Here is a 25318-nt window from a genome sequence, read left to right on the forward strand (position 1 = left end):
TGCTGCTGCTGCTTCGGAAATCCTCCGGCTGCAATTCCCACAACATACTCAATCAAACACTGCTAACTGTCCTTTGGGTAAAATGACCATTTTACCCCTGATCATGCCCTAAGTCAAAGTCAGAGTCAACTTTCAGTTGACCCGACTCGCCGAGTCCCTACCCAAACGATTGTCCTGAATCCCGTTTCTACTTGTCGAGTTAGGCGACGACTCGACAAGTTCTCCTTCTAAACTGATATTCAAGTCCTTCATCCTACTCGCCGAGTTGTATGAACAACTCGTCGAGTTCATCTTCATCCGATGAACACTTATGCTAAGACTCGCCGAGTTGTATGAACAGCTCGCCGAGTCCATCTTCATCCGAAGAACACTTATGCTGCGACTCACCGAGTTGTATGAACAACTTGCCGAGTCTGTTCTTGATCTAAGGAGATTGCCTTGAACTCGCCGAGTCAGGGCATTGACTCGCCGAGTTCCTCCATAGATGAGTTCAGCTTCCGACTCACTGAGTCACACCCCGTGACTCACTGCTCACTCGACACTACGAAAAGGGGACAAACTTGGAGACTCGCGAAACGACTCGCCGAGTCACATGAACGACTCGCCGAGTCGTTGCCATGCACCCACTAAATACACAGATCTGCTCGATTCCAGTCCATGTCATTCACAGATCTGGACTCCTAGAACACGAATCACACGTAAAGTTTCCAACTTTACGTGTAGATATTCACCAATACGGATTTTAGGGTTCAAAATGTACTTAAAATGGTAGATCCAAGGTTTTCAAGCAATGAGGGTCCATAAAGGCTACAGATCCGAGCCCTTAGAGTCCAAACATGCCTAGATCCGAAGTCCCTCAACACTATAAGCTTATTACACAAAGGTCAAGACTAGAAGAAGCCTTGAAATGGCTATCACAAGCTCTCAATGAGATAATAATGAAGGGACAAAGAGGGTTTCGAGTCCAATACCTCTAGAAGTTCTGAAATGGCACAAAGATTCTGGATCTTCTTCCTCTCCTCTTGATCTACCTTATTCTTCTCTCCAAAACTTCAAAGAAATGCACCAAAATCACCCAAATTACCAAAAGAGGAGTTAGAGCTTCGAGAGGGAGTGTTCTGGACGCAATGGGGGCGGATATGAGGCACAAAACATCGTTTAAATAGGGTGCAACCCCTGAAACTTAGGGTTTCATCCAACAGCGGTGACTCGCCGAGTCCAGAATATGGACTCGCCGAGTCGCCAAATTAAACATGTCTCGGGTCCCGTCCTTACTCGGCGAGTCAGTCCTATGACTCGCCGAGTCCAAGGCTAAAAAGAAGGAAAATACTCAATAAAATTTACATACCAGGAACCAGGTGCTACAAATCTCCCCCACTTATTTTAGACTTCGTCCTCGAAGTCTGCTGCTCGATCCTGAAACAGCTCGGGATAATGTTCCATCATCTCGTCCACCGGCTCCCAAGTCCATTCCGAACCCTTGCGGTGCTGCCATTGCACCTTCACTAGCTCCACCCTCTTGTTCCTCAAATCCTTCGACTTCCTGTCGAGGATTGCAACTGGGCGCTCAATGTAATTCAGGCTGTCATCAACCTGAATATCCTCCAAAGGCACTACTGCTGAATCGTCCACTAGGCACTTCCGCAGCTGGGAAACATGGAAAGTGCTGTGGATTTGGCTGAGCTCGACTGGCAGATCCAGTCTATACGCCACCTTGCCCACCCGGGCCATGACTCGGAATGGTCCGATGAACCTTGGACCTAACTTTCCTCGCTTCCTGAATCGAATGACGCCCTTCCAAGGCGACACCTTCAGGAGTACCATATCCCCGACTTGGAATTCCAAGTCGGATCGACGCTTGTCGGCATAACTTTTCTGCCGACTCTGAGCAGTCTGAAGCCTGCTCCGGACCTGCTTGATCCTCTCGGTCGTCTTGAGCACCACTTTGGTGCTCCCCATGACTCTCTGGCCAACCTCACCCCAGCATATCGGGGTCCTGCACCTCTGACCGTACAACATCTCAAATGGGGAACGGTCAATACTCGCGTAGTAGCTGTTGTTGTAGGAGAACTCGGCCAGGGGAAGATAGGTATCCCCGCTACCACCGAAATCCAACACGCATGCCCGCAACATATCCTCCAAAGTCTGGATGGTCCGCTCGCTTTGACCATCCGTCTGCGGGTGAAAGGCGGTGCTAAAATGCAAACGAATGCCCAACTCGTCATGAAATTTCTTCCAAAACCTGGAAGTAAAACACACATCCCTATCCGAGATAACTGAAACTAGCACCCCGTGTCGCGCCACGATCTCCCTGATATAGATGTCGGCCAATTTCTCGGCCGATATGCTCTCTTGAATCGGGATAAAGTGAGCACTCTTGGTCAATCGATCCACGATGACCCAAATCGAATCCACTCCACGCGCGGTCCTGGGAAGTTTCGTGATAAAGTCCATCGTGATATCTTCCCATTTCCACAATGGAATATCCAACGGCTGCATCTTGCCATGCGGCCTCTGATGTTCGGCCTTGACCTTCCTGCAGGTCAAGCAGCGCTCAACATATCATGCCACATCCCGCTTCATGCAGGGCCACCAATAATCTAGACGAAGATCCCTATACATCTTCGTCGCCCCGGGATGAATAGAGAATCGGGACTTGTGCGCCTCCTCCATCAAAATATGGCGCACGCCTCCGTGATACGGTACCCACACCCTACGGTGTAGTGTCAATAGTCATCGGCTATCATAATCAAAGGAGGAAACCTGACCCACCACGCGCTCACTCTTCCGATGCTCCTCCTTGATAGCCTCCTGTTGAGCCTCCCAAATTCGCTCCAACAGGGGAGTCACCACGGTCATCCTCATGCAAACGTCCCTGATCGGTGCCGCCTTGCGGCTAAGCGCATCGGCCACCACATTGGCCTTCCCCGGGTGGTAAAGGATCTCGCAATCATAATCCTTCACCACATCTAACCACCGACGCTGCCTCATGTTCAGATTCAGCTGATCCATGAGGTACCTCAAACTCTTGTGGTCCGTTTAGATGGTACATCGAACCCCGTAGAGGTAATGCCTCCAAATCTTGAGGGAAAAAACCACCGCCCCCAACTCTAAGTCATGCGTCGGGTAGTTCGCCTCGTGAGGCTTGAGTTGCCTCAAAGCGTAGGCAATGACATGCCCCCTCTGCATCAGTACCGCGCCCAACCCAGAAATGGACGCGTCGCAGTATACCACAAAATCCTCTACGCCCTCTGACAGGGCTAAGATCGGCGCCTCGCACAGTCTCTGCCTCAACGTCTCAAACGCAGCCTGCTGCTCAGGTCCCTACCGAAAGACTATAGCTTTCTTCGTTAGTCGCGTCAGGGGTACGGCTATCTTGGAGAAGTCCTGAATAAATCTCCGATAGTAGCCTGCTAATCCCAGGAAACTCCGAATCTCAGATGGAGACTTCGGAACCTCCCATCTCATCACGGCCTCGACCTTGGCCGGATCGACCAGAATCCCGTTTTGGTTGACAAGGTGTCCGAGAAATTGCACCTCGCGCAACCAAAACTCACACTTGGAGAACTTGTCATACAAGCTCTCCCTCCTCAGGGTCTCCAACACCTCTCTCAGATGCTCCTCATGTTCCTCCCGAGTCTTGGAATAAACCAAGATGTCATCGATAAAGACTATCACAGACCGATCCAGCATTGGTCTGCATACGCGGTTCATGAGGTCCATGAACGCGGAAGGAGAATTGGTGAGCCCAAACGGCATCACCACAAACTCATAGTGGCCATAGCGCGTCCGAAACGCGGTCTTCTGCGTATCCTCCTCCCTGACCCTCATCTGATGATAACCCGAACGCAAATCAATCTTGGAGAACCAAGATGCTCTCTGAAGCTGGTCAAAGAGGTCATCAATCCTCGGGAGCAGGTAACGGTTCTTCACCGTTACCTTGTTCAGCTCCCGGTAATCTATACACATCCGATGCGACCCGTCCTTCTTCTTCACGAACAAAATCGGGGCTCCCCAGGGTGAACTACTCGGTCGAATGAATCCCTTGTCTGACAGCTCCTGTAGCTATGTAGACAACTCCTGCATCTCAGGAGGAGCCAACCGATACGGTGCCTTGGCTATCGGAGCCGCACCAGGAACGAGGTCAATCCTAAACTCAACCTGTCGTTCCGGAGGTATCCCAGGAAGTTCCTCCGGGAAAACATCTGCAAAATCTCGAACCACCGGAACCTTGCTCACTGTCGCCTTACCCGCCTCCCGGGTATCCATCACATACGCGACATATCCTGCGCATCCCTGTTGAAGATAGCGCCTAGCCCTCGCTGCTGAACATACAGTGGGTCTGCAAGGTGGCCTCTCGCCATGAATCACTAACTCTCCCCCACCTGGGGTCCTGACTCGCACCAGCTGCTGCGCGCAATCTATCACTGCCCCATTAGGGCTCAGCCAATCCATGCCTATAATCACCTTGTTCCCACGCAGCGGAATGGGAACCAAATCTACCAAGTAGCGCTCCTCAAACAAACGCAGCACGCAATCTCGAAATACCATCGATGCTCGCACCGATCGATCATCAGTAATCTCCACCTCCAAAGGGCAATCTAACTCGCCCGATGACTCATGAAACTTCTTGCTAAGCGCAAGGGAAACAAATGATCAGGACGCACTCGAGTCGAACAACACCTGAACTGGAAGGCCGTTCACATGGAACGATCCTAATGCATACATAGACATACAGAGCACATATCAATAACATAACATCATAAAAATAAGATAGAGGGAAAGAATCATACCCGTCACCACATCGGGTGTGGCGCGTGCCTCCTCGGAAGTCAGCTAAAATGCTCGGCTCCTCACCACTGGAGCCTCTGCCTTGCCCTGCCGTCCATCCGTGATCCGCAGGGTTGCTGGAGCTGGCTCCTTCACCGACGCTGAAACAGCCAACTGGGGGCAATTGGCCTTCTTGTGGCCCCTCTGGTTGCAGTGGAAACACAGCACCTCAGATGTCTGAATAACTGCTACCGGAGCAGTGCAATCCCTGCTGAAGTGCCCAGGCTTGCCGCACTTGTAGCAGCCCAATGATCCTAACCTGCACGCCCCCTCGTGCGGCCTACCGCATTTCCTGCAGCGACTTGGTCCTGACTGGCCTTTCGGCCTCCCGTCTGATCCCTTGGGCTTCTTCCCCGAAGCCCCTCCTGTCTGACCCTCCTCTGATTTCCGTTTCCGGATGTGCTCCAAATCTATCTCCCTCTCCCTCGCCCTGGCAATCATGGAGTCTATGGTGGGGCAAGCTGAAAAACTGACGTGCTCCCGGATATCAGCCCGTAGCATGTCATGGTAGCGGGTCCTCCTCATGTCCTCATCTCCTGCGTACTGGGGCACCAGCAATGCCCTCTCCCGGAACTTGGCGGTAATCTCCGCCACAGTCTCTGTCGTCTGCCTCATGTCTAGGAACTCCCTGGCCAGCTGCTGAAGCTCGACAGCCGGCGCAAACTCTGCCCTGAACCTGGTCACAAAGTCCGACCAGGTCACAGCCTCGATAACCGAGGCTCCCAACGAGTCACCCACTGACTCCCACCAATCCCGGGCTCGTTCCCGTAAGCACCCGGCTGCATACCTCACCTTCGACCCCTCGGGGCAGAAGCTAGTCAACTGTGCAAACTCGATGTCTGCAATCCATCGCCTGGCAGCAATGGGGTCTTTCACCCCATGAAAATCCGGCGCACCACTGCCCCTGAAGTCCTTGAAGGACAGTGTGCGAGATCCCGACTGGCTAGATGCCATATCACTCCTGAATGCCCGAAGGCGATCCTCCATCAACTCCATGATCCCTTCCTTGATCGACCCAAAGAGGATGGGGTCGACTCAAGGATGCCTCTGGTGATCTCTGACGCGATGAACTCGCGTAGTCCCTCATCTACCGGCTCAGAACCTGATCCCGAACCTGACCCCTCTCCTGAACCGCCATCTACCGGCCTCGATCGAAGTACCACCATTCTGCAATACATAATACAATCATTAGTGATATTGATACTTCCTGAGGGATCACTGCTACTTACAAGTTCCCTGGTCTTATCTTGGCCTTCCTTGGTTCGGGTACGGATCCTCTGCTTTCAGTAGTACGGGCCCATACTACCTTCCACATCTATCCGTACCTTCTTCAAGGAATGCCTCGACTCCACCATATCCCTTTCACTACTGCTGATCACTACTATACTCATCCTGGGCTTGCCCTAGGGAAATCTCTGATTCTACTCTATCCAGCCCTCAGCTGCTGCAAGCCTCCTTGTAATGCCAAATAGCCATTACTCGAGTACCATCACATGTGACGAGGCTCAGATAATCCTTCGAGTACCCGACTCGTCCCTACAATGGTTGGACTCAAACAAGAGCTGCGCAGTAGGATCAAATCCAACACTCTAAGATTATTCAACCCTGATCATATGTGATGTGACGTATTCGCCTAATGGCTAACTTCCATTATTCAGAGTCCCACATAGCACGAAGCAAGCAGCATTCAGACAAGGGTAACAATCTCAATCAACTCTATCTGCTTATAGGAGCTGTACTAGCATAAAGTGCTAAGCTCATACTATCAGGCATAACCTAATCAGGCTATCCTACTTGCTGTCTACTCAATAACTAGCATGCAATTCTCATACAACTGAAACACATAAAGCAGGCACATAAGGCATCACTCCTAGATCCTTAGTCCTATTCTAGCATGCTGTTTTACCAAAGCTGATAAACATAACATAAACTCGTATGGGTACTTTGGGGAATACTTACTTGAGCTCGGCCGGTCGCGCACATCACACACTTCGTTCTTTCTCGAAACTCTTTTCTCAGTTTTTAGAAAACATTTTCTTTTAGAAAATCTTTTAATCCCTCGATTTGAGTTCAGACACCCCCGAAGGTGTGTCCGAATCCCTCAAACCAGGGCTCTGATACCAACTTGTAGCGACCCAATTTTCACGTCCAAAAATTTCGTTATAAATCATTACATAAAAGCATCAATAGTTAAAACATTGTTTGATTAAACCATTTCACATCGAAAACCAAATTGAAAACCACAACATTCGATCAATCAAATATCAGAGTATCAATCCCAGAATAAACTTGTAACTGCGGAAACAAGAGTGTGTGTGTGTGTGTGACATGCTGCTACCACGCCGGCTCCTTTCCCCTAGCTGAGGAGGTACCTGAAACCAAAACTGAAAACCGTAAGAACAAAGCTTAGTGAGTTCCCCCAACCTACCACATACCATGCAAACACATAACACAATTACTGCCAGGCTATTCTGGGGGTGCCTGACTACCCGGTACGGCTATTCTGGGGTGCCGACTACCCGTGCGGCCATTCTGGGGTGCCGTCCTACCCGTGTCAAGCCATTCTGGGGTGCTGACTACCCGTCGATCCTGACAGCCGATCCTCGGGGACTAGTCCCCTCCTACTACCTCTATCGCATATAACATAACAAGCCAGCATGCAAACATATCATCATATACTGTCAGACAAATTCTGGGGTGTCTGCACTACCCTTCGGTCCTAACAACCGATCCTCGTTCTATCACATAAAACAGGGCACGCTAGCACATAACATATCAGGTAGTAGCAAACCAAGATGATATCACAAAGACAATCATCTAACAACAACTCCTACTGGTGGGTCGGCATTATGGTCGTAGACCCACCGCTACTGGAAGGTAACTCACCTCGAAGTAGCTGCTGATCTGATTGGGAACTGACTATCTACTGTTGCTGCTGCTGCTCCGGAAATCCTCCGGCTGTAATTCCCACAACATACTCAATCAAACACTGCTAACTGTCCTTTGGGTAAAATGACCATTTTACCCCTGATCATGCCCTAAGTCAAAGTCAGAGTCAACTTTCAGTTGACCCGACTCGCCGAGTTGGCTTTCCAACTCGCCGAGTCCCTACCCAAACGATTGTCCTGAATCCCGTTTCTACTCGTCGAGTTAGGCGACGACTCGACAAGTTCTCCTTCTAAACTGATATTCAAGTCCTTCATCCTACTCGCCGAGTTGTATGAACAACTCGTCGAGTTCATCTTCATCCGATAAACACTTATGCTAAGACTCGCCGAGTTGTATGAACAGCTCGCCGAGTCCATCTTCATCCGAAGAACGCTTATGCTGCGACTCACCGAGTTGTATGAACAACTTGCCGAGTCTGTTCTTGATCTAAGGAGATTGCCTTGAACTCGCCGAGTCAGGGCATTGACTCGCCGAGTTCCTCCATAGATGATTTCAGCTTCCGACTCACTGAGTCACACCCCATGACTCACTGCTTACTCGACACTACGAAAAGGGGACAAACTCGGAGACTCGCGAACAGACTCGCCGAGTCACATGAATGTGACAACCCGATATTTCGAGACAATGTAATGTAAAACCAATCAAATTTAGGTCAAAATATAACGTTCCTAAAATCTTATTTGGGTTAAATAAAGTAGTAGGAATCGTATCAAGGTTTTCGTACATATAAAGAACCCTAGAATCCGAGTTATAACGAAGAAGTTATGACCAACCAAAGATTCTCGGCAAAACCGGCAACACCGATTAAACGAAAAACGCGAAGTTTCAATACAATATTTAAAAGCCTTAAGTATCTAAATAAAAGTTATAGATAACATCAAACCGTGAGCGTACATAAAAAGAACGTCCAAATCTGACTTCGTATGAAGAAGTTATGATTTTTCCAAGGTTCGGGTATAGCAGTAGACAGCTAAAAACTCGAAATAGAGCTCGAGATACTTTTGACCAAAACGATCTAAATGAGAATCGAAGGTCTCAACATTAGTAGCGCAACGGCGAAAAGTCTGACAAAAACGGACATCGGATGAAGAAGTTATGGAATTTTAACGGACTTTTCGTGTCCCGGCCCGTTAAAAATAAATAATTAAAAATAAAGTCAAAATTTGCCGATGAAGTCTAAACGAGAGTTGTAGATCATATTTTTAGCTACTCGTGCATATAAAGAACGTCGAAAACGGAGCTCGTATGCGAAAGTTATGGATTTTACAAGTTCGGGGTCCAAAATCCGATGCTGTCAGAGACCACGACGTGGCAAGCAGTGCCACGACGTGGAAAATCTCCTGACACCTCCGGGAGGCCCCCAGATGCAACTTGGGATGACGCATGCAGTGACGACCAAGCCCACGACGTGGAAAAAGGTTGCCACGACGTGGCACACCCCAAAAATGCCCCTATAAATGGATTTCAAGGGCTCCGAGTTCCATTGCTCAGTTCCCTTCTTTCTCGCGCCGAAACTCTGCGTTTAAGCCCCTGAGACCCTCCCAAAGCCCCGGTTTTCACCTTCAAGTCCCGAAGGAAGGTTTTGTGTTCTCTAGATTCCCGAGATTTTCCCGCGTTTTCAACTCTTCCTATCGAAGTTCTGCTCGATTCTTCTTTAAACTATTTCAAATCAACCACTTCAATCAAGTGAGTTCATACCCCCTTAAATAATGTTTTAAACTACTTTTAAATGCTTTATGGGGGGGGGGGATACAAGTAGAATCATGCTAGTATTACATCAATCACATGTGATTAATATACAACATTCAAAAGATTTGGCTACTCATTAGCCGTTTTACCAAACAGTTTCCTTCAAATGATTTTTATAAACATTTTATATGTTTTAAACTACTTATTACACTGTACCTCTTACTCTATTTATCATATTTCAAACTCATTTACAATTGTGTTTCAAACAAATGTTCCTTATACTTATATTGTTTTATCAAACTTATGCCTTCAAATTGTTTTATAGATTGACATCAAGTTGATCTTTCCTTAAACTAATATTTATGTTTCAAATGTTTTACCAAACTTATTTATGCTTTTATATTATAAATTGCATGCCTCTATATGTATAGTTATATAAGAAATGTTTAAAAGACTTAGGAAGGCTATCCACCCTATTTCCTTTTCGCGCCTTGAGATGTGGTCTGGTGGGATATTGGATACTCGTCCGAAGGTCGTTTAAATATTAGTTATATATCATGTGTACATATAAAGTCATAAAAGGTCCTTCCAGTTCATCCTATGCCCTTGGGTAACAAGGGTATACATCCACGTCCATACATACCACTTAGATTACTAGTAAGCTACCATATGGGTAGTTCAGGAAGATACCAGAACCATTACTAGAATGCGATATCATACAACGAGTCAGTTCATTCATGAGTCAATACTTTCTAAAACATTACTATACATTACATGTACAAACTATACTAGGACGAGAACATATACATCTATACTAGAACGTTTATATTACTATACTTATAGGAGTACTTGTGCATAGATACATCAGTAGGAGTCCTATTACATTTTATATGTATCGACTCCGTTATTAAATCCGTGTTCTTAACTTTTCCTTGTGATAAGATCACATAATCGACGAGATAGAATAGATTATTATCCTAGTTCAAGAGGATGCGAGTTGGGGGATTGACCATTCCTAGAATCTCTGTTAGCTACAGAGGTAAAAGTACATCTACGGATGTCAAACGGTTGGTACCTTTTCAGGTGCACGATTAAGGGATTAACTATTCCTATACCCAGCTGTTAGCAACAGAGGTAAAGAGTACGTCTACGGATGGCTTAAAGTTAACGTTTACAATACCAAAGGGTATGATTCCGGTTAGTTATATTATTACCCATAATTGTGACTCATTCACATAACCAATGAGGTAAAATTATATTTAGGTATCCTTGTACCAAAGGATAAAATTTCTTATAATGAAAATAATAGTAACACAATTAGGTCTTGGTAGAAGACTACAAAGAGCACAGTTAAGTCTTGGTAGAAGACTCCTTTTGTTACTAATAGGAATCATAGGGATTCTAGGGCTTCAAACATTTACAGCTGATCTACAAACATTTTCATACTTTTATGAGCTTTCTTTCAAAACAATGTCAAGTCTTAAAAGTTATAAGTTTTTCTTACAAATTAAGACACATTAAAACTTATGATCTCACCAGCTTTATAGCTGATACTCGCTTTCAAAATTTCTTGTATCCTCAGGTCATCTTAGATAGGTACCGATGCAAGAAGAAAGGAAGATGGAGCTTATTCAAGACTTATCTTTCATTTTGATTTATGCTTTAGTGTTTATCAAAATTTGACAGAATACAATTGTATAATAATTATTTTATTAATGCAATGGATGATGTTGTTTCTTGTTTACTACTTTACATTGTTGTTGATATTATACATGACGTCCTCCGCCCCATAACGTTTCCGCCGTTCTCGGTTTTGGGGTGTGACAATGAACGACTCGCCGAGTCACATGAACGACTCGCCGAGTCGTTGCCATGCACCCACTAAATACATAGATCTGCTCGATTCCAGTCCATGCCATTCACAGATCTGGACTCCTAGAACACGAATCACACGTAAAGTTTCCAACTTTACGTGTAGATATTCACCAATACGGATTTTAGGGTTCAAAATGTACTTAAAATGGTAGATCCAAGGTTTTCAAGCAATGAGGGTCCATAAAGGCTACAGATCCGAGCCCTTAGAGTCCAAACATGCCTAGATCCGAAGTCCCTCAACACTATAAGCTTATTACACAAAGGTCAAGACTAGAAGAAACCTTGAAATGGCTATCACAAGCTCTCAATGAGATAATAATGAAGGGACAAAGAGGGTTTCGAGTCCAATACCTCTAGAAGTTCTGAAATGGCACAAAGATTCTGGATCTTCTTCCTCTCCTCTTGATCTACCTTCTTCTTCTCTCCAAAACTTCAAAGAAATGCACCAAAATCACCCAAATTACCAAAAGAGGAGTTAGAGCTTCGAGAGGGAGTGTTCTGGACGCAATGGGGGCGGATATGAGGCACAAAACATCGTTTAAATAGGGTGCAACCCCTGAAACTTAGGGTTTCATCCAACAGCGGTGACTCGCCGAGTCCAGAATATGGACTCGCCGAGTCGCCAAATTAAACATGTCCCGGGTCCCGTCCTTACTCGGCAAGTCGGTCCTATGACTCGCCGAGTCCAAGGCTAAAAAGAAGTAAAATACTCAATAAAATTTACATACCAGGAACCAGGTGCTACAGGATGTTATCAGCTACCCGTGTGGGGTTAGTGATAAGTCTTTTGAATATCCTTTCGTTCCTAGCCTTCCAAATCCCCCACAGTGTAGCGTAGCATATGCCGATTATGACCTTCCTCTTCTTCTTACATGTGCCCTGTTTTGCTGCATGTTCGATCAGCTCTCCCACCGTGTTAAGTTGAACTTGAGGCATGTTGCACCATTTCCAGACCCATTCCCATACAGTTTTCGCAAACACATAATATTTTAATATAATAATTGCAATAAAAGTAGTAATAAATGAATATCAATTTCTTTAATGAACTTACTTTTTAATTTCAAAAGAGACGATAAATAAAAGACAAAATTACATAAATGGTCTATGTGTTTAACCAAAAGTCATAAGTTCAGTCATTAACATTCAATACTATGAAAACCATTGCGTCGTGATAACTAAAGATTAAAAACCTTAAGTACTTGGTTGGGATTTTTCTTTGTTGTGTATATTAATCGAGAAGAGATTAAGGTAGAGTATGAATAGTGAGTTTCTTGGTAGGGGGATGTTGATTAAAGACAATTTAGGAATGGATTATGAGAAATCCTGTCTAATCAAAATTAATGTGCCCGTAAAAAGGAAAGATTAAATTACACACACATGATTTGTCACAAGCCTATTATCACGTGACCATCGAGACCAATAAGATGAATCCCATGCGAGATTAGCTTGTTAATAATGACTTTAAAAGGGGGCACTAGACCAAGGAAGTTTATTAGTCTAGTCGATGTTGTGTGACCAAGTCTCTGAAGAGCTTGACACTGAAGGGGATTGTAGCGGGATAGACACAATTGATCGAAAGCTAGTGTTGTCTCTAATGACTAAATGGCATGATGAAATTAGTTTGCATGTGTATCTGAGAGGGCTAGTTTTTAGGGATTCAGGACGACACATAGTCAAAAAGTAGTGTCGAACTTGACTCTATGACAACCTAGCTAGAGTAAACGGCTTAAAAAACAGTGTGATGCAAAATGACGATCTATGCAACTTTTGAAACCAAAAGGCTTATAGTCTAGCGATATCAGGTGATTTCTTCCTTTTTAAAGTCGAGGGTTTAGGAGTATATTATATTTACCGGTTAAAAAAAAAAAAAAAAACAAAATAAGAATGACCCGTAGAGCTTTCTAAAACCACGAAAAAAATTCTCTAAAACAATTTTTATTTGGAGAAAAGTTATATGAAAACAATTTGATAATAGTTAAATTGCAATATCAATTCTCTGTATCCATGGGCTTTTAAATTTTGATTCGAACGGATATGTTAAATGGAGTGAAATATTTTTTTAACCATCATAATGTAATTTATTTATATAAAAGTCTAAAAGACCAAACCGAACAAAGTAAGTGATTTTAAGACACTTCCATGATTGCTTTGCATTAGAATTTACTATACATGTAAAAATAAGCGTTACATGTCATACGTAAGGTTGAGTTTATCGCGTTGCTAGAGTTAGCAAAACTGTCTGGGTGGTGTAGTCGGTTATCACGCTAGTCTCACACACTAGAGGTCCCCGGTTCGAACCCGGGCTCAGACATTTTTTTATCGAAATATATGTTTTTTTGTTTATTTAGTTTTACTATCGAATTATATATGTGTTTTTTTAAATAAATTTTCAGTTTCTAGATAAAGCTCTTCCACAAAAACATTAACATTACTAAAATCATTTTTTTTTTAATTTAAGGCTGACGGTTCATCATATATATATTTTATATATATTTTCAGCTGCTTCAACAATTGCTTTCATCATATTGTTTGCGTAAGTCTTCTATCAAAAAGTCTACCATACAATTCCCAATTAATTTTAATACAAAATGAAATAAATTTGAGAATAAATCAAAATCGTTAATCTTAAAATAACAAATTGCTGGAAAATAAATAAATTTAAAATTTTACTTTAAAGTTTTTTCCTCGACCAAGTCCATGTCTACCTACAACAGCGTGCTCCCTCATGCAAAAGAGCACCGATCTCGATTTGTACAACATTCATAAAGAGTTGTACTGCTTTTAACCCAAAAAATTCAGCTGTTTTTGCATCATAAAAATAAAAATAAATAAATAAAAACTCTGTTTATTAGAAAAGGAAAAGGAAAAAAAAAAAGAAAAAGAAAAACATAACTTTGAGTGATTTAAAGAAAAAAAAAAACCCGGATCTAAAAAATATAAACTTGCGCTGCACGTTGAACCAAAAAATAAACGACAAAAAGAACAAAAATAAATCCCTCCTTTTTCCTTCACAATGCCATATCATGTCCACGTCAGGTATCTCCTGAGATGACTCATCTGGGTCAACTCCGACAGCTGTATCCGTTTCAGTTGTATTCCTACTCCCCATATAATTTGAGCACACGACTCAGAGTCAGAGTTTGCCCCCATTTTCATGGTTTTCTTCTCTGCTCTCTCTATATATAAATACCTGCCTCTGTAACTATACGCGGGAAACTACAAACCCTACGACAAGAGCTACTTGTATACGAGCTTAACCTCTTGACTATGGAAGCAGTTGATCCAAATCGTGCTTTTCTTAAGGATGTTAAGCGAATCGTCATCAAGGTCACCATTAATTAATTACATTCATTTTCGCCTCAATTTATACATGATTCTTAAATTACATAAGTTTTTCACGTAATGTTCGTCAAATTTGCTACCTGTGGCTGTTTTATTTCATTTTGTGTGTGTGTGTGTGTGAATTCTATAGCAATGTAAGTTTCTATTAGCGGATATAGGTTTATTTCAAGTTAAGAAGTTTTCGTTCTCGTGTTTAGTGTTGAATTGAGATGAAGAATCTACTGAAAATGAGTATGGGGATGTGAAATAAGACCTTGAAATTGGGTTAATCGTGAAATTTTCTGATAGATTTAACTTCAACTTCTTCCTATTTTTTGTCGTTTGCTTCAGGTTTTGATTGTGTGCAATTCTTCTAACATCAATGTGTTTACATATTCATGTATATTTTTGATGAAATTTGAAAATTATGAACTGATTATGGTTTGGAATTAAGGTGGGGACTGCTGTTGTCACCCAAAATGATGGAAGACTTGCACTTGGAAGATTAGGGTCACTCTGTGAGCAGGTTATAAACTTATAATCAATATTCCTTTAAAATTTCCACTTTCTTTCTAAAAGCTCTTAGAAAATACTCATGTGATTTATCAAATCCTAACTTCAGATTCAAGCACTAAACTCTCAAGGATTTGAGGTTATTTTGGTCTCATCAGGTGCTGTTGGAGCTGGTAGACAACGCCTTAGACACAGAAAATTCGTCAACAGCATGTACTTTTATATATCTTATTATTTTTCACTAATTTATTTTACTATATATCACATTATTGTATTATCAATATGTAAATCTTTTGGATCTGTTTATATTTCTCCTTTCTTAAAGGTTTGGTGAGGTTGAGAAACCACACGTTGAAATTGATGGAAAGGCATGTGCAGCTGTTGGACAAAATGGTCTCATGGCACTTTATGATACATTGTTTAGCCAGGTCATTTCAAACTCAAATTCAGTTTATCTATTTTATTTTCTTATATTACTAACTTATGTTATATACAATGCAACAACTTGAGAAGAACTTACACTTTTACAGCTAGATGTGACACCAGCCCAGCTTCTTGTGACGGATAACGACTTTAAAAGTCCAGAATTTAGAAATCAACTTACAGAAACCGTTATTTCTTTATTATCTTTAAAAGTTATTCCTATATTTAATGAAAACGATGCCGTGAGCACCAGAAAAGCTCCATACGAGGTACATTGTTCAAAACCCTAAACCCTAAACCCTGAACTCTGACAGTGACAGTTTTCTTTATGTATGTGAAATTATTTTCTTGTAGGATTCTTCTGGTATATTCTGGGATAATGATAGTTTAGCAGCTCTACTATCTTTGGAGCTAAAAGCCGATCTTCTTGTGTTGTTAAGTGATGTGGATGGTTTGTATAGTGGGCCCCCTAGTGACCCTAAGTCAAAGTTGATTCATACATACATTAAAGAGAAACTTGAGAACACAATTACATTTGGTGATAAGTCAAGGTTGGGAAGAGGTGGCATGATTGCTAAAGTCAAAGCTGCTGTCTATGCCTCCAATGGTGGCATCCCTGTTGTTATAACAAGGTTTATTCTTGTTTTTTTTTTAAACTCATAACCAAAAAGTATTTAATTCCTTATATAGTTATATTATTATAATGTCTTTGAAGTGGGTTTTCGGGAGATAATATTGTTAGAGTTCTAAGAGGACAAAAAATTGGAACACTCTTCCATAAAGATGCTCATACATGGGTGTCAAGTAAAGAGCTAAATGCGCGTGAGATGGCAATTGCTGCAAGAGATAGTTCTAGGCGCCTTCAGGTGGGCCCCACATTTGGTTAAGGGTTTGAGTCTCAACAGTTGCAGTATAAGATTTTTAATCCCAATGTGGATACAGAGCTACTGTGTACCTGATCTACATCTCACATGATGCTCCTGGTACATGACATGCCAGGACAGTGTGGGCCAGGGGTTGCTGGGAGAATAACTTTTTGTTATGTTTTAATTGCAGGCTATTTCTTCAGAAGAAAGGAGCAAGATTTTATTGGATATAGCGGATGCTTTAGAGGCAAATGAGAAAGTGATTATAAATGAAAATAAAGCCGATATAAATAGTGCAAAAGATTTTGGATATGAAACATCATTGATCTCTCGATTGGCTTTGAAGCCTAGAAAGGTAAGTCATGATTGAATTTATATATATATATATATATATATATATATATATATATATATATATATATATATATATATATATATATATATATATATATATATATATATTGATGAGAACTCTAATATTCCTTCTTGAATCTTAAAGGATAAATTTATAATTTTTTTTTATAGGTTGGTAGTCTTGCAAATGCAATACGTGTGCTTGCAAATATAGAAGAACCAATTGGACAAATATTAAAAAGGACAGAGGTATAAAATTGGTATTCTGGTTTCTATAAAAATAAGGAAAACATATTTTACTTTATGCATTTTAAATATTGTTTGCTACTCAAAATTCAGATTTCAGATGGATTTATCTTGGAAAAGACGACATCGCCCTTGGGGGTTCTTCTTGTTATCTTCGAGTCTCGCCCTGAGGCACTAGTCCAGGTATTATTATATAAAATGGAAGCCCTTTTCTATGCTAATAATTTTCCGATTGTTTCATTTATGATATAATTCAAGTCTTTGATTTTTTATTTTTTATATAATTTTAACAGATAGCATCATTGGCTATTAGAACAGGAAATGGGCTCCTACTTAAAGGGGGAAAAGAAGCCAAACGATCCAATGCTATCTTGCACAAGGTTACTTTAGTAAATTCAATCAGTCTAAATTTATCAACTCATTTTTACTAAAAATTTTTTTCCAAATTTCAAGATTATTACTTCAGTAATCCCGGAAACGATTGGAAAAGAGCTAATTGGACTTGTGACTTCTCGAGAACAGATTCCTCAACTCCTTAAGGTTTGAAATACACGATTCTGATTCCGATTCCGATTCTGATTTTGATTCCGATTCCACTGCAGCTTGATGATGTAATCGATCTTGTGATTCCAAGAGGCAGCAACAAACTTGTTTCCCAAATTAAATCTTCAACCAAAATTCCTGTTCTAGGTCATGCTGGTGAGATGATCTTAAATCTTAATTTCTAAATATGACATCATCGATAATGTCATAATTTTTTTTTTTTTTAACTTTCAGATGGAATTTGTCACGTCTATCTTGACAAATCTGCCGATATAGAAATGGCAGAAAACATAGTTTTGGATTCAAAAACAGATTACCCATCTGCATGTAACGCTATGGTATTACTATTCATTTTATTAAAAAAAAAAAAAAAAAAAAAAAAAACATTGTATGATGTTTTCTATTTTCTATTTTCTATTTTTTATTTTTTATTTTTTAAACCAGGAAACACTTCTTCTTCATAAGGATTTGTTGCAAGATGGTATTGCTGATCAGCTTATGAAAGATCTTTACACAAAAGGTAAACATTATAATTTATATCCCAGATTTTAATTAATGATTTTAGTTTAATCATGATTATATATATTTCAGGTATTAATATTTATGGAGGTCCAAAAGCAAGGTGGTTGTTAGATCTTCTAGAAGCTTCTTCACTTCATCATGAATACAGTTCAATGTCTTGCACAATTGAAGTTGTGGATGACGTCGATGCTGCCATTCATCATATAAACAAACATGGAAGGCATGTATTTATTTATCTTTGATGAAATCTTTTTTTGGTATTCTTAATTTAATATAATATTATATATATATTTTTTGTAGTGCACATACTGATTGTATTGTCACAGAAGACCATAAAGCTGCAGATGCTTTTCTTCGTCAAGTTGATAGGTATAATAAATTCATAATAATATAAAGGAATTTAAAAAAAAATTATAATGCACAAAAAAATGAAATTGTTATTTTTGTCTTGAAGTGCGGTTGTGTTTCACAATGCAAGTACGAGATTTAGTGATGGGTTTCGTTTTGGACTTGGTGCTGAGGTATTAAAAATTAATAATTTATAATAAGTTAATAATATATATTTTTTTTGAAATATGATTTTTAAATTTTTTATTGTAAACAGGTTGGTATAAGTACAAGCAGGATTCATGCTCGTGGACCTGTGGGAGTTGAAGGGTTGCTAACTACAAGATGGTATATACATATACATGCATATAATATAAAACGTTGATTCTTATTTTTTTTTATTTTTTTTTTTTGGAAAAGAATGTTTTGAGAGTTTTCATGATGTAATTGTAATGAAGTGATGATTTTTTGTTTTTATGTTTTTAGGATTGGAAGGGGAAGTGGGCAAGTGGTGGATAGTGATAAAGGGGTTGTCTATACCCATAAAGACCTTACTCAATAAACTTAAAATTTGGTTTATGTTACACTCAAATTGGGGAAAAAATGTTTATATAAAATTAATAATTGTTATGTGAATTTAACATCATTTGAACTCAAGTTGAATGGGTTTCTGAAAATGCTTATATAAAATGGTTTATTCAGGTAAAAATAGCCAAATGTCAAAAGACAATCCCAACCATTGAATATTTATGATCCACATTTAACTTACATGACATGAGAGTTCAAATGTTCAATCACTCATAATCATCTTTATATCCCCTCATATTCTAATAAGAACAATTCATCCATAAGACTAAAAACCCTTCAACACCAAAAATAGATTCAAAAGAAACATACTCTTTATGCCTCTACAAACTTCTTAAGATTCTTCAACCAATTCGTGTACTCTCTGTGCTCCTTGTTCACCATATACTCATGCAAAAAATTTGTCACACTTGGCTTAATTCCTCTAATCTCCAAATACTTATGAAACGCCTTCTGTAAATTCTCATCCAATTCACTACACAAAAAAAAAAAAAAACAATCTTAGAAACCAATGAAGATACTTATATACCCACAAAAAGAAACACAGACTTACTCGAATCTTGGCCCTTCATAAGGAAGCTGATCATCTGTCATGTCTGGATCTTTAACTGATAAGCTATCGATCACAATCTCATCAGCATAAGCAGTGACACCAAATTCCAAGCATGGCCCACCTGTTTTGGAGACTTTTACAACCATTGGGATACTTGATTGATTGTCGTTTTCAGTATCATTGTCATCTTTATCATCATCTTCATCGTCTTCCTGACCTGTAACAAGGCTTGATGGTTCAACTTCAACAAGGATGGCTTCTCCTTGGTATTCTCTGCTTAGAGATACTGTTTGTTGCCCAGGGTTATCGTTAAGTTCAAAAGGGAATCCATCTGGAACACCTTCACCCTGTAGAACACATGTATGTTTCATTATGCAAAATGTTAGGAGTTTGAATGTTGATCCTTGATTTGAGATATCACTTGAATTGCTCCTAATTGGTTCTTGAGTTTCGTCTACTAAAAATTTCATGTAGTATTTCATGTATCACTAAAATTTTTGTAAGAAATCAGTTTGATTTGCAAACGATCTCGATGATTGCTTTAATTTCAAAACATCGTACACCAATTGATTTGCAATATACAATATCTTCCGTATGTTATAAGAAAAGTCTACAATTCAACGCAAAATAGTATGGATTTGATTTCTTAATAAACAATTTATAGCAAAAGTGTGAAAAATTATAAAAGTATGACGCCAAAACTGACCTCCTCGAAGCTCTCTTCGGAGCATTTGATCTCAGATTCAATAACTCGGAGGAGTGACTCATCGGAGCTCGGGCGTTTCAGAGCAGGAGAAGCCGAGTAAGAAAAGCGAGACACAGCAGGAACTAAAAAGTTATTATCGGAAATGGTGTTCCGAGTGTGATTGACGGCGGTGAACAGAGCGCCACCACAGTGGTGGTGGAAGTTTCTTTGACTGCCCAAAAATCGAGCGGCGATCGGCGTGACTGATGAAGCTGATCGGCGAAGTATAGTGTTGAGAGACATTTTTTCAAGGTTTTGGCGAGAAGGGAGTTTTGGAATTGGGGGTTTAACGATGTTAGGGTTTTACGAGGGTGCGGCGCTTCTATAAGTACTCCAGTTCCTTCGGGTATACTCCACTGAAAATCCAAGCCGTTAGATTTTAAATTTTTAATATAAACTAGATTATGCCCCGCGTAAAACGTGGGAAACATATAAAAATCTACATGTAAATGTATAAAAAAGTTGGCACTATAAAAAAAATAAAGTAACATAAACAGACTTAGCATTATTGCTAACATTTAAATATTTGAAAAAAAACAAAGAAACACTTGAATATCTATAATAGTTGAAGGACCTCTTTATAAACATAACTTTTTGTTTTATTAGTTGGACAACCTTCCTCGTAATATATGAGTACCTTCAATCTCTTTTCATTTGTGACGCGAAAAACAAAGAATATATAACTAAAAATGAGTGAAGACAAGCTTATGCAAGTATAATCCAATATTTGATAATTATTGTCATTGGCTTTTGTTAGTGGCCATAACAAAATAAACTACTATAGGGAATTGCCTCCGCTGAAAACAGAATGAGATTCTTTCATTAGACGGAGTTAAATTCATGCAAGGTATATAAGTAGTCTCCATAAAGAATCTATCATATATGATTCAGGCTTCAATGATGTTTCTTCCAAGCCTAACAATCTATAATCTAGTACAATTGCATAGTCCTTTGGTTTGGTCGATATTACAAAGTAATATGACTGGAACACATATTTTTAATGTAAGTTTATGGTTGGAAATTCTAGATGCCTTAAAATCATTCAACACAACTGAAGAGTAAATTGATTCCTCAAAAAAAACCCGGTAACTCTGTATCACGTAAAGAATTTGAACTCATATGTTTTCCCTTCATCTTTCATCAATCCTAAAATGTAGTCATTGGTAGCATCAAATTCTTCATTTGTAGGGACCAAAATAGCTTTATCTTGAAAATATGATTGATCATCAAGATGATTTTCAAATGATAGATAAATGATGGATACAATTGAATGAATATGGTCACCTATAGAGCGAACAACAACGTCTTCTGGAAATTCAATTTCAGCTTCACCATCATTAGGGCCGCCAATATTACCATCACCAATTTTAACAATCCACTCATCAAATGCTTTTGTCTCATCCAAATCTTAGTTATACAACCAAAATAAATCTCATGTTTACGGTTAAACGTAAAACTGTACATCACGCTGTAATTTGAACGAATATAATGCATGCACAGTATCCGAACAATTGCCTCTTTGTATTGCTAGAAGAATTTGTCTAAAGTCATCTCCATAATAAATGGTCTTGCCTCCAAACGATTCTTAAAGATAAATACCTACAGAGCAATGATATCCTCTTTGTTGACCATATTTGATGTATAAACTTCATTGTCGTTGAATTGTTCGTTAGAGTTCACTAATACTTTTGTATTGGCACGCGATATCCCTCTAGACAATGTCACATAAAGTTGGTCATGCGTGAAACCGATTCCGGGAGATAAATACCTACATTTGGAATTGTTTCTCCGTAAGCTTTATTGATTGTCATCGCGAAACATAATTTGATTAGAAATTGTTTTCTTATCAGCTTGAATGGTAACATGTCATCTTCATGCGGACATAGAGGAAACCATGGACCAAATCTCTAGATAGTTTATTTTGACTATTAGTGATGCAACGGTTTAGAGGGAGGGTGTGTTGCAATAAATATTAGCAAATTTGTTAAAAATGAGACTTATTTATGAATGCAAATTTTCATATGTTCTTAGCAGGAACATGTTATACTTTAAAGAACACGTAATATATTGTTCTTGTATCATCTCTTATTCATATATAAGTATACATTAATCCTAAAAAAATAGTTATTTTGTCAAAATATCTGTTTAAAAACTAAAATAATATGTGAAATTTATTTTAAAACGGGTAGATGCTAACACTTTTTTTCGTAATATGATTTTCATATATGAAAAACATAAACCATGATTACTTTTATAATTTGAAAAATTAAAACATGATTACTTTTATATATCTGACAATATTTTCGTATAACAAAACTTTATAACATAATTAATCGTTTAAAAATAATAATGAAATATTGAAGTAAAGAATCAATTAATTGGTTGCTATCTTATTTTTATTTTTATAAGGTGATAATCTCGTTATGTCTTATTTAAAAACTTATATTATAATATAACTTATATATATATATATATATATATATATATATATATATATATATAGGCTTAGGTTATTGTATTTAAACTAATTATTGTACATCTATCGTATACAATGAGAATTATTAACAGAATAAGTTGTTTAGCAATGCGAATACATTCAATCATACAAGAATATCGTCATTTTCATGCATTCTTGTTAAATTTTTTTTTTTGTTCTCACACATCGTTTTTCACTCATTTTCATTCTGACAGAATACGACCCAATAAAACATTCTGACAGAAATGAAAATAATAATAATAAATGTATAATAACCTTATAGACGATTTAATTAGTGAGAATGTGTGTTAATGATAATAGTTATGTAAGATTGAACGTATTTATATTATCAAACAACATATTTTCTTTATCATTCTCATAGCATACGATAGATGTATAATAATTAGTTAAAATATTTGAACTTAGCTCTCTCTCTCTCTCTCTATCTCTCTCTCTCTCTCTCTCTCTCTATATATATATATATATATATATATATATATATATATATATGATAAATACAAAATAAATTAATATATTATTATCATTCTACTATTTTTTTTGCAAATTTCAGTACTAAAAGCAAATTTACACTAGAAAATTGTCATATTAATGACCTACTAATTAACAATTAAATTTATATACTACATAAATGGTTCACATGTGAACAAAAGTACACAAATTGTCTATTACACGAAAGAAAATGAAAATGTATTTTCCGTTAATAAAATGTTTTCAAAAAAATCCTATTAATTAGCTCTAATGTAGAAAAAAAATTCTAGATTAGCCAAAAAGAATACGGAAAAATCATCTTTTTGAAACTACGATGCTATTAATGAACGTTTTTGAAAAGTTTAATGGTATTAATGATTTTTTTTCCAGAAAACAATCGCTTAAATGAGCTTCAATATACAAAAAATATAACTTTCCATATCAACTAAAAATAATCCAAAAAAGTCATTTTTTAAGAGTATGATGCTATATATAAACTTTTTTTTCAAAGTTTAATATTAAAAGCAATTTTTTTTCCAAAAAAGGTCCTAATATAAGGTTAAAAGAACATATTGTAAAATATTTATCGATCTACATGAGCAGGAATAAAACGTTTCCATCAATACCCAATAAGGCATATAAATCATGCCTCCTTCTATAATGAATTCCAATGCCCCACAATGTGGAATCCCCTCAGTCGCAGCATTCCATAACTCAAACAACATCCGATAATCAATATGAAGAGAAACTGCAATAAAAAATAATAATTGTCACCATCTTATACAAATATTAGAGATTATTGGGGTATTAGATAATGTAATAACTTGCAATTAAATATAATTTTCAAATAAAACTTAGTATGAGAAACTAACCAATGTGATCAAGGGTCAAAGAAGGCATTATAACTAAAACCTAAACAAAGAGTTATTAGGGATGAAACATGAAACTTTAAGGAGAAACATACAAATTTAAACCGTGAAGGATAACAAAAATCGACAAGTATGTATTTTTAAGTAATTTAAACCAATATATTTTTAAAGTGATTTAAACCGGGTCGCAAGTTTATCCCAATATTGTTCCCTTAAGCATTTCATCGAACATATAGTAGACAGGTAGACCAAACAAAATTTCCAAGTATCCAAATCAAGTATTCAAATCCTAACACATAAAAAAAAACAAATTTGTGATTTTAACAACCAAAAGCAAAGGATATGACATACATTGTGTATGAGTTTATCGTTTATAATTTGATTGCTCAACTTATTGAACAATTCGTCAAAAGTATGAAAAAAATGGGAAATCTCATAGAAAGATCCGATTCAAATTTCTAAATAACACAACTGTGAGAATTAATTTTCAAACCATAAAATTTGACACCCTCATAACATAAAAATCAAAATATATTTTACTTACGTTCACAAGAACCCAGATGAATTCGACCATTTCTGTTGTTCGTCAACTCCAATTTCGACCTACAAGAAATCTAAAAAAAATCAAGCAACTTGAGTAACAATCATTTTCATGTTGTCACAACTTTAGCATAAACATCGATAAATAGTACAAATATTAGTTATCAAGAAATAAGCATATATGAGATGACTAAAAAGTTGTCAAGTGGAATTTGAGTTATTTGTTTTCTTACCTTTATCTGATGTATTTATAATCCAGTCGTTCGACTACAAATCTAAATCGTTAAGTAAAAATCAAAACAACATGTTTTTCCCAATTTTCTTCTCCACTACAAACTTAGGTTAGATATATTATGTAAAGAATTGAGGGAGGTGGAGTATTTTTGTATTTTATTTTTTGTGAGATTTAATTGTTATTAATAGAATTCGTAATTTAATTCGTTTTATTTTTGGTGATATTTAATTGTCATTAATAGAATTCCTAATTTAATTCATTTTATTTTTGGTGAGATTTAAGTGTCATTAATGGAATTCTAATTTAAAATGTAATATACGTTTTATAAAATCTATTGACAAAAATAAATGGATTGATAAAGATGATGT

At 38.5% G+C, this 25318-nt stretch overlaps 2 protein-coding genes and 1 non-coding gene across 3 annotated transcripts; 2 read left to right on the plus strand and 1 right to left on the minus strand.

The window, feature by feature from the left end:
- The first annotated feature begins 13580 nt into the window (after window positions 1-13580).
- Window positions 13581-13654, plus strand: TRNAV-CAC (transfer RNA valine (anticodon CAC)). The gene has a single exon. It is a non-coding gene; the product is annotated as a tRNA-Val (tRNA).
- A 790-nt stretch (window positions 13655-14444) lies between these two features.
- LOC145074577 (delta-1-pyrroline-5-carboxylate synthase-like) lies at window positions 14445-19135 on the plus strand. Its single transcript, XM_079020935.1, has 20 exons — window positions 14445-14670; window positions 15119-15190; window positions 15287-15390; window positions 15503-15605; window positions 15708-15869; window positions 15955-16232; window positions 16316-16466; window positions 16657-16821; window positions 16992-17069; window positions 17160-17249; window positions 17360-17446; window positions 17520-17606; window positions 17669-17765; window positions 17844-17947; window positions 18054-18129; window positions 18201-18351; window positions 18432-18500; window positions 18586-18652; window positions 18736-18806; window positions 18945-19135. Exons 1-20 carry the CDS (start codon window positions 14611-14613, stop codon window positions 19018-19020), a joined length of 2148 nt encoding a protein of 715 aa, XP_078877061.1. The 5' UTR covers window positions 14445-14610; the 3' UTR covers window positions 19021-19135.
- Window positions 19136-19175: 40 nt separating this feature from the next.
- LOC145074578 (uncharacterized protein At2g39795, mitochondrial-like) lies at window positions 19176-20652 on the minus strand. The gene is made up of 3 exons (XM_079020936.1): window positions 20303-20652; window positions 19597-19943; window positions 19176-19518 (listed from the first exon to the last, which is right to left on the minus strand). The coding sequence occupies exons 1-3, from the start codon at window positions 20582-20584 to the stop codon at window positions 19359-19361; spliced, it is 789 nt and encodes a 262-aa protein (XP_078877062.1). The 5' UTR covers window positions 20585-20652; the 3' UTR covers window positions 19176-19358.
- Window positions 20653-25318: the final 4666 nt, after the last annotated feature.

Source organism: Lactuca serriola, chromosome 9 (genome assembly GCF_051521515.1).
Source record: "Lactuca serriola cultivar US96UC23 chromosome 9, Lser_US96UC23_V15, whole genome shotgun sequence".
NCBI lineage: Eukaryota > Viridiplantae > Streptophyta > Magnoliopsida > Asterales > Asteraceae > Lactuca > Lactuca serriola.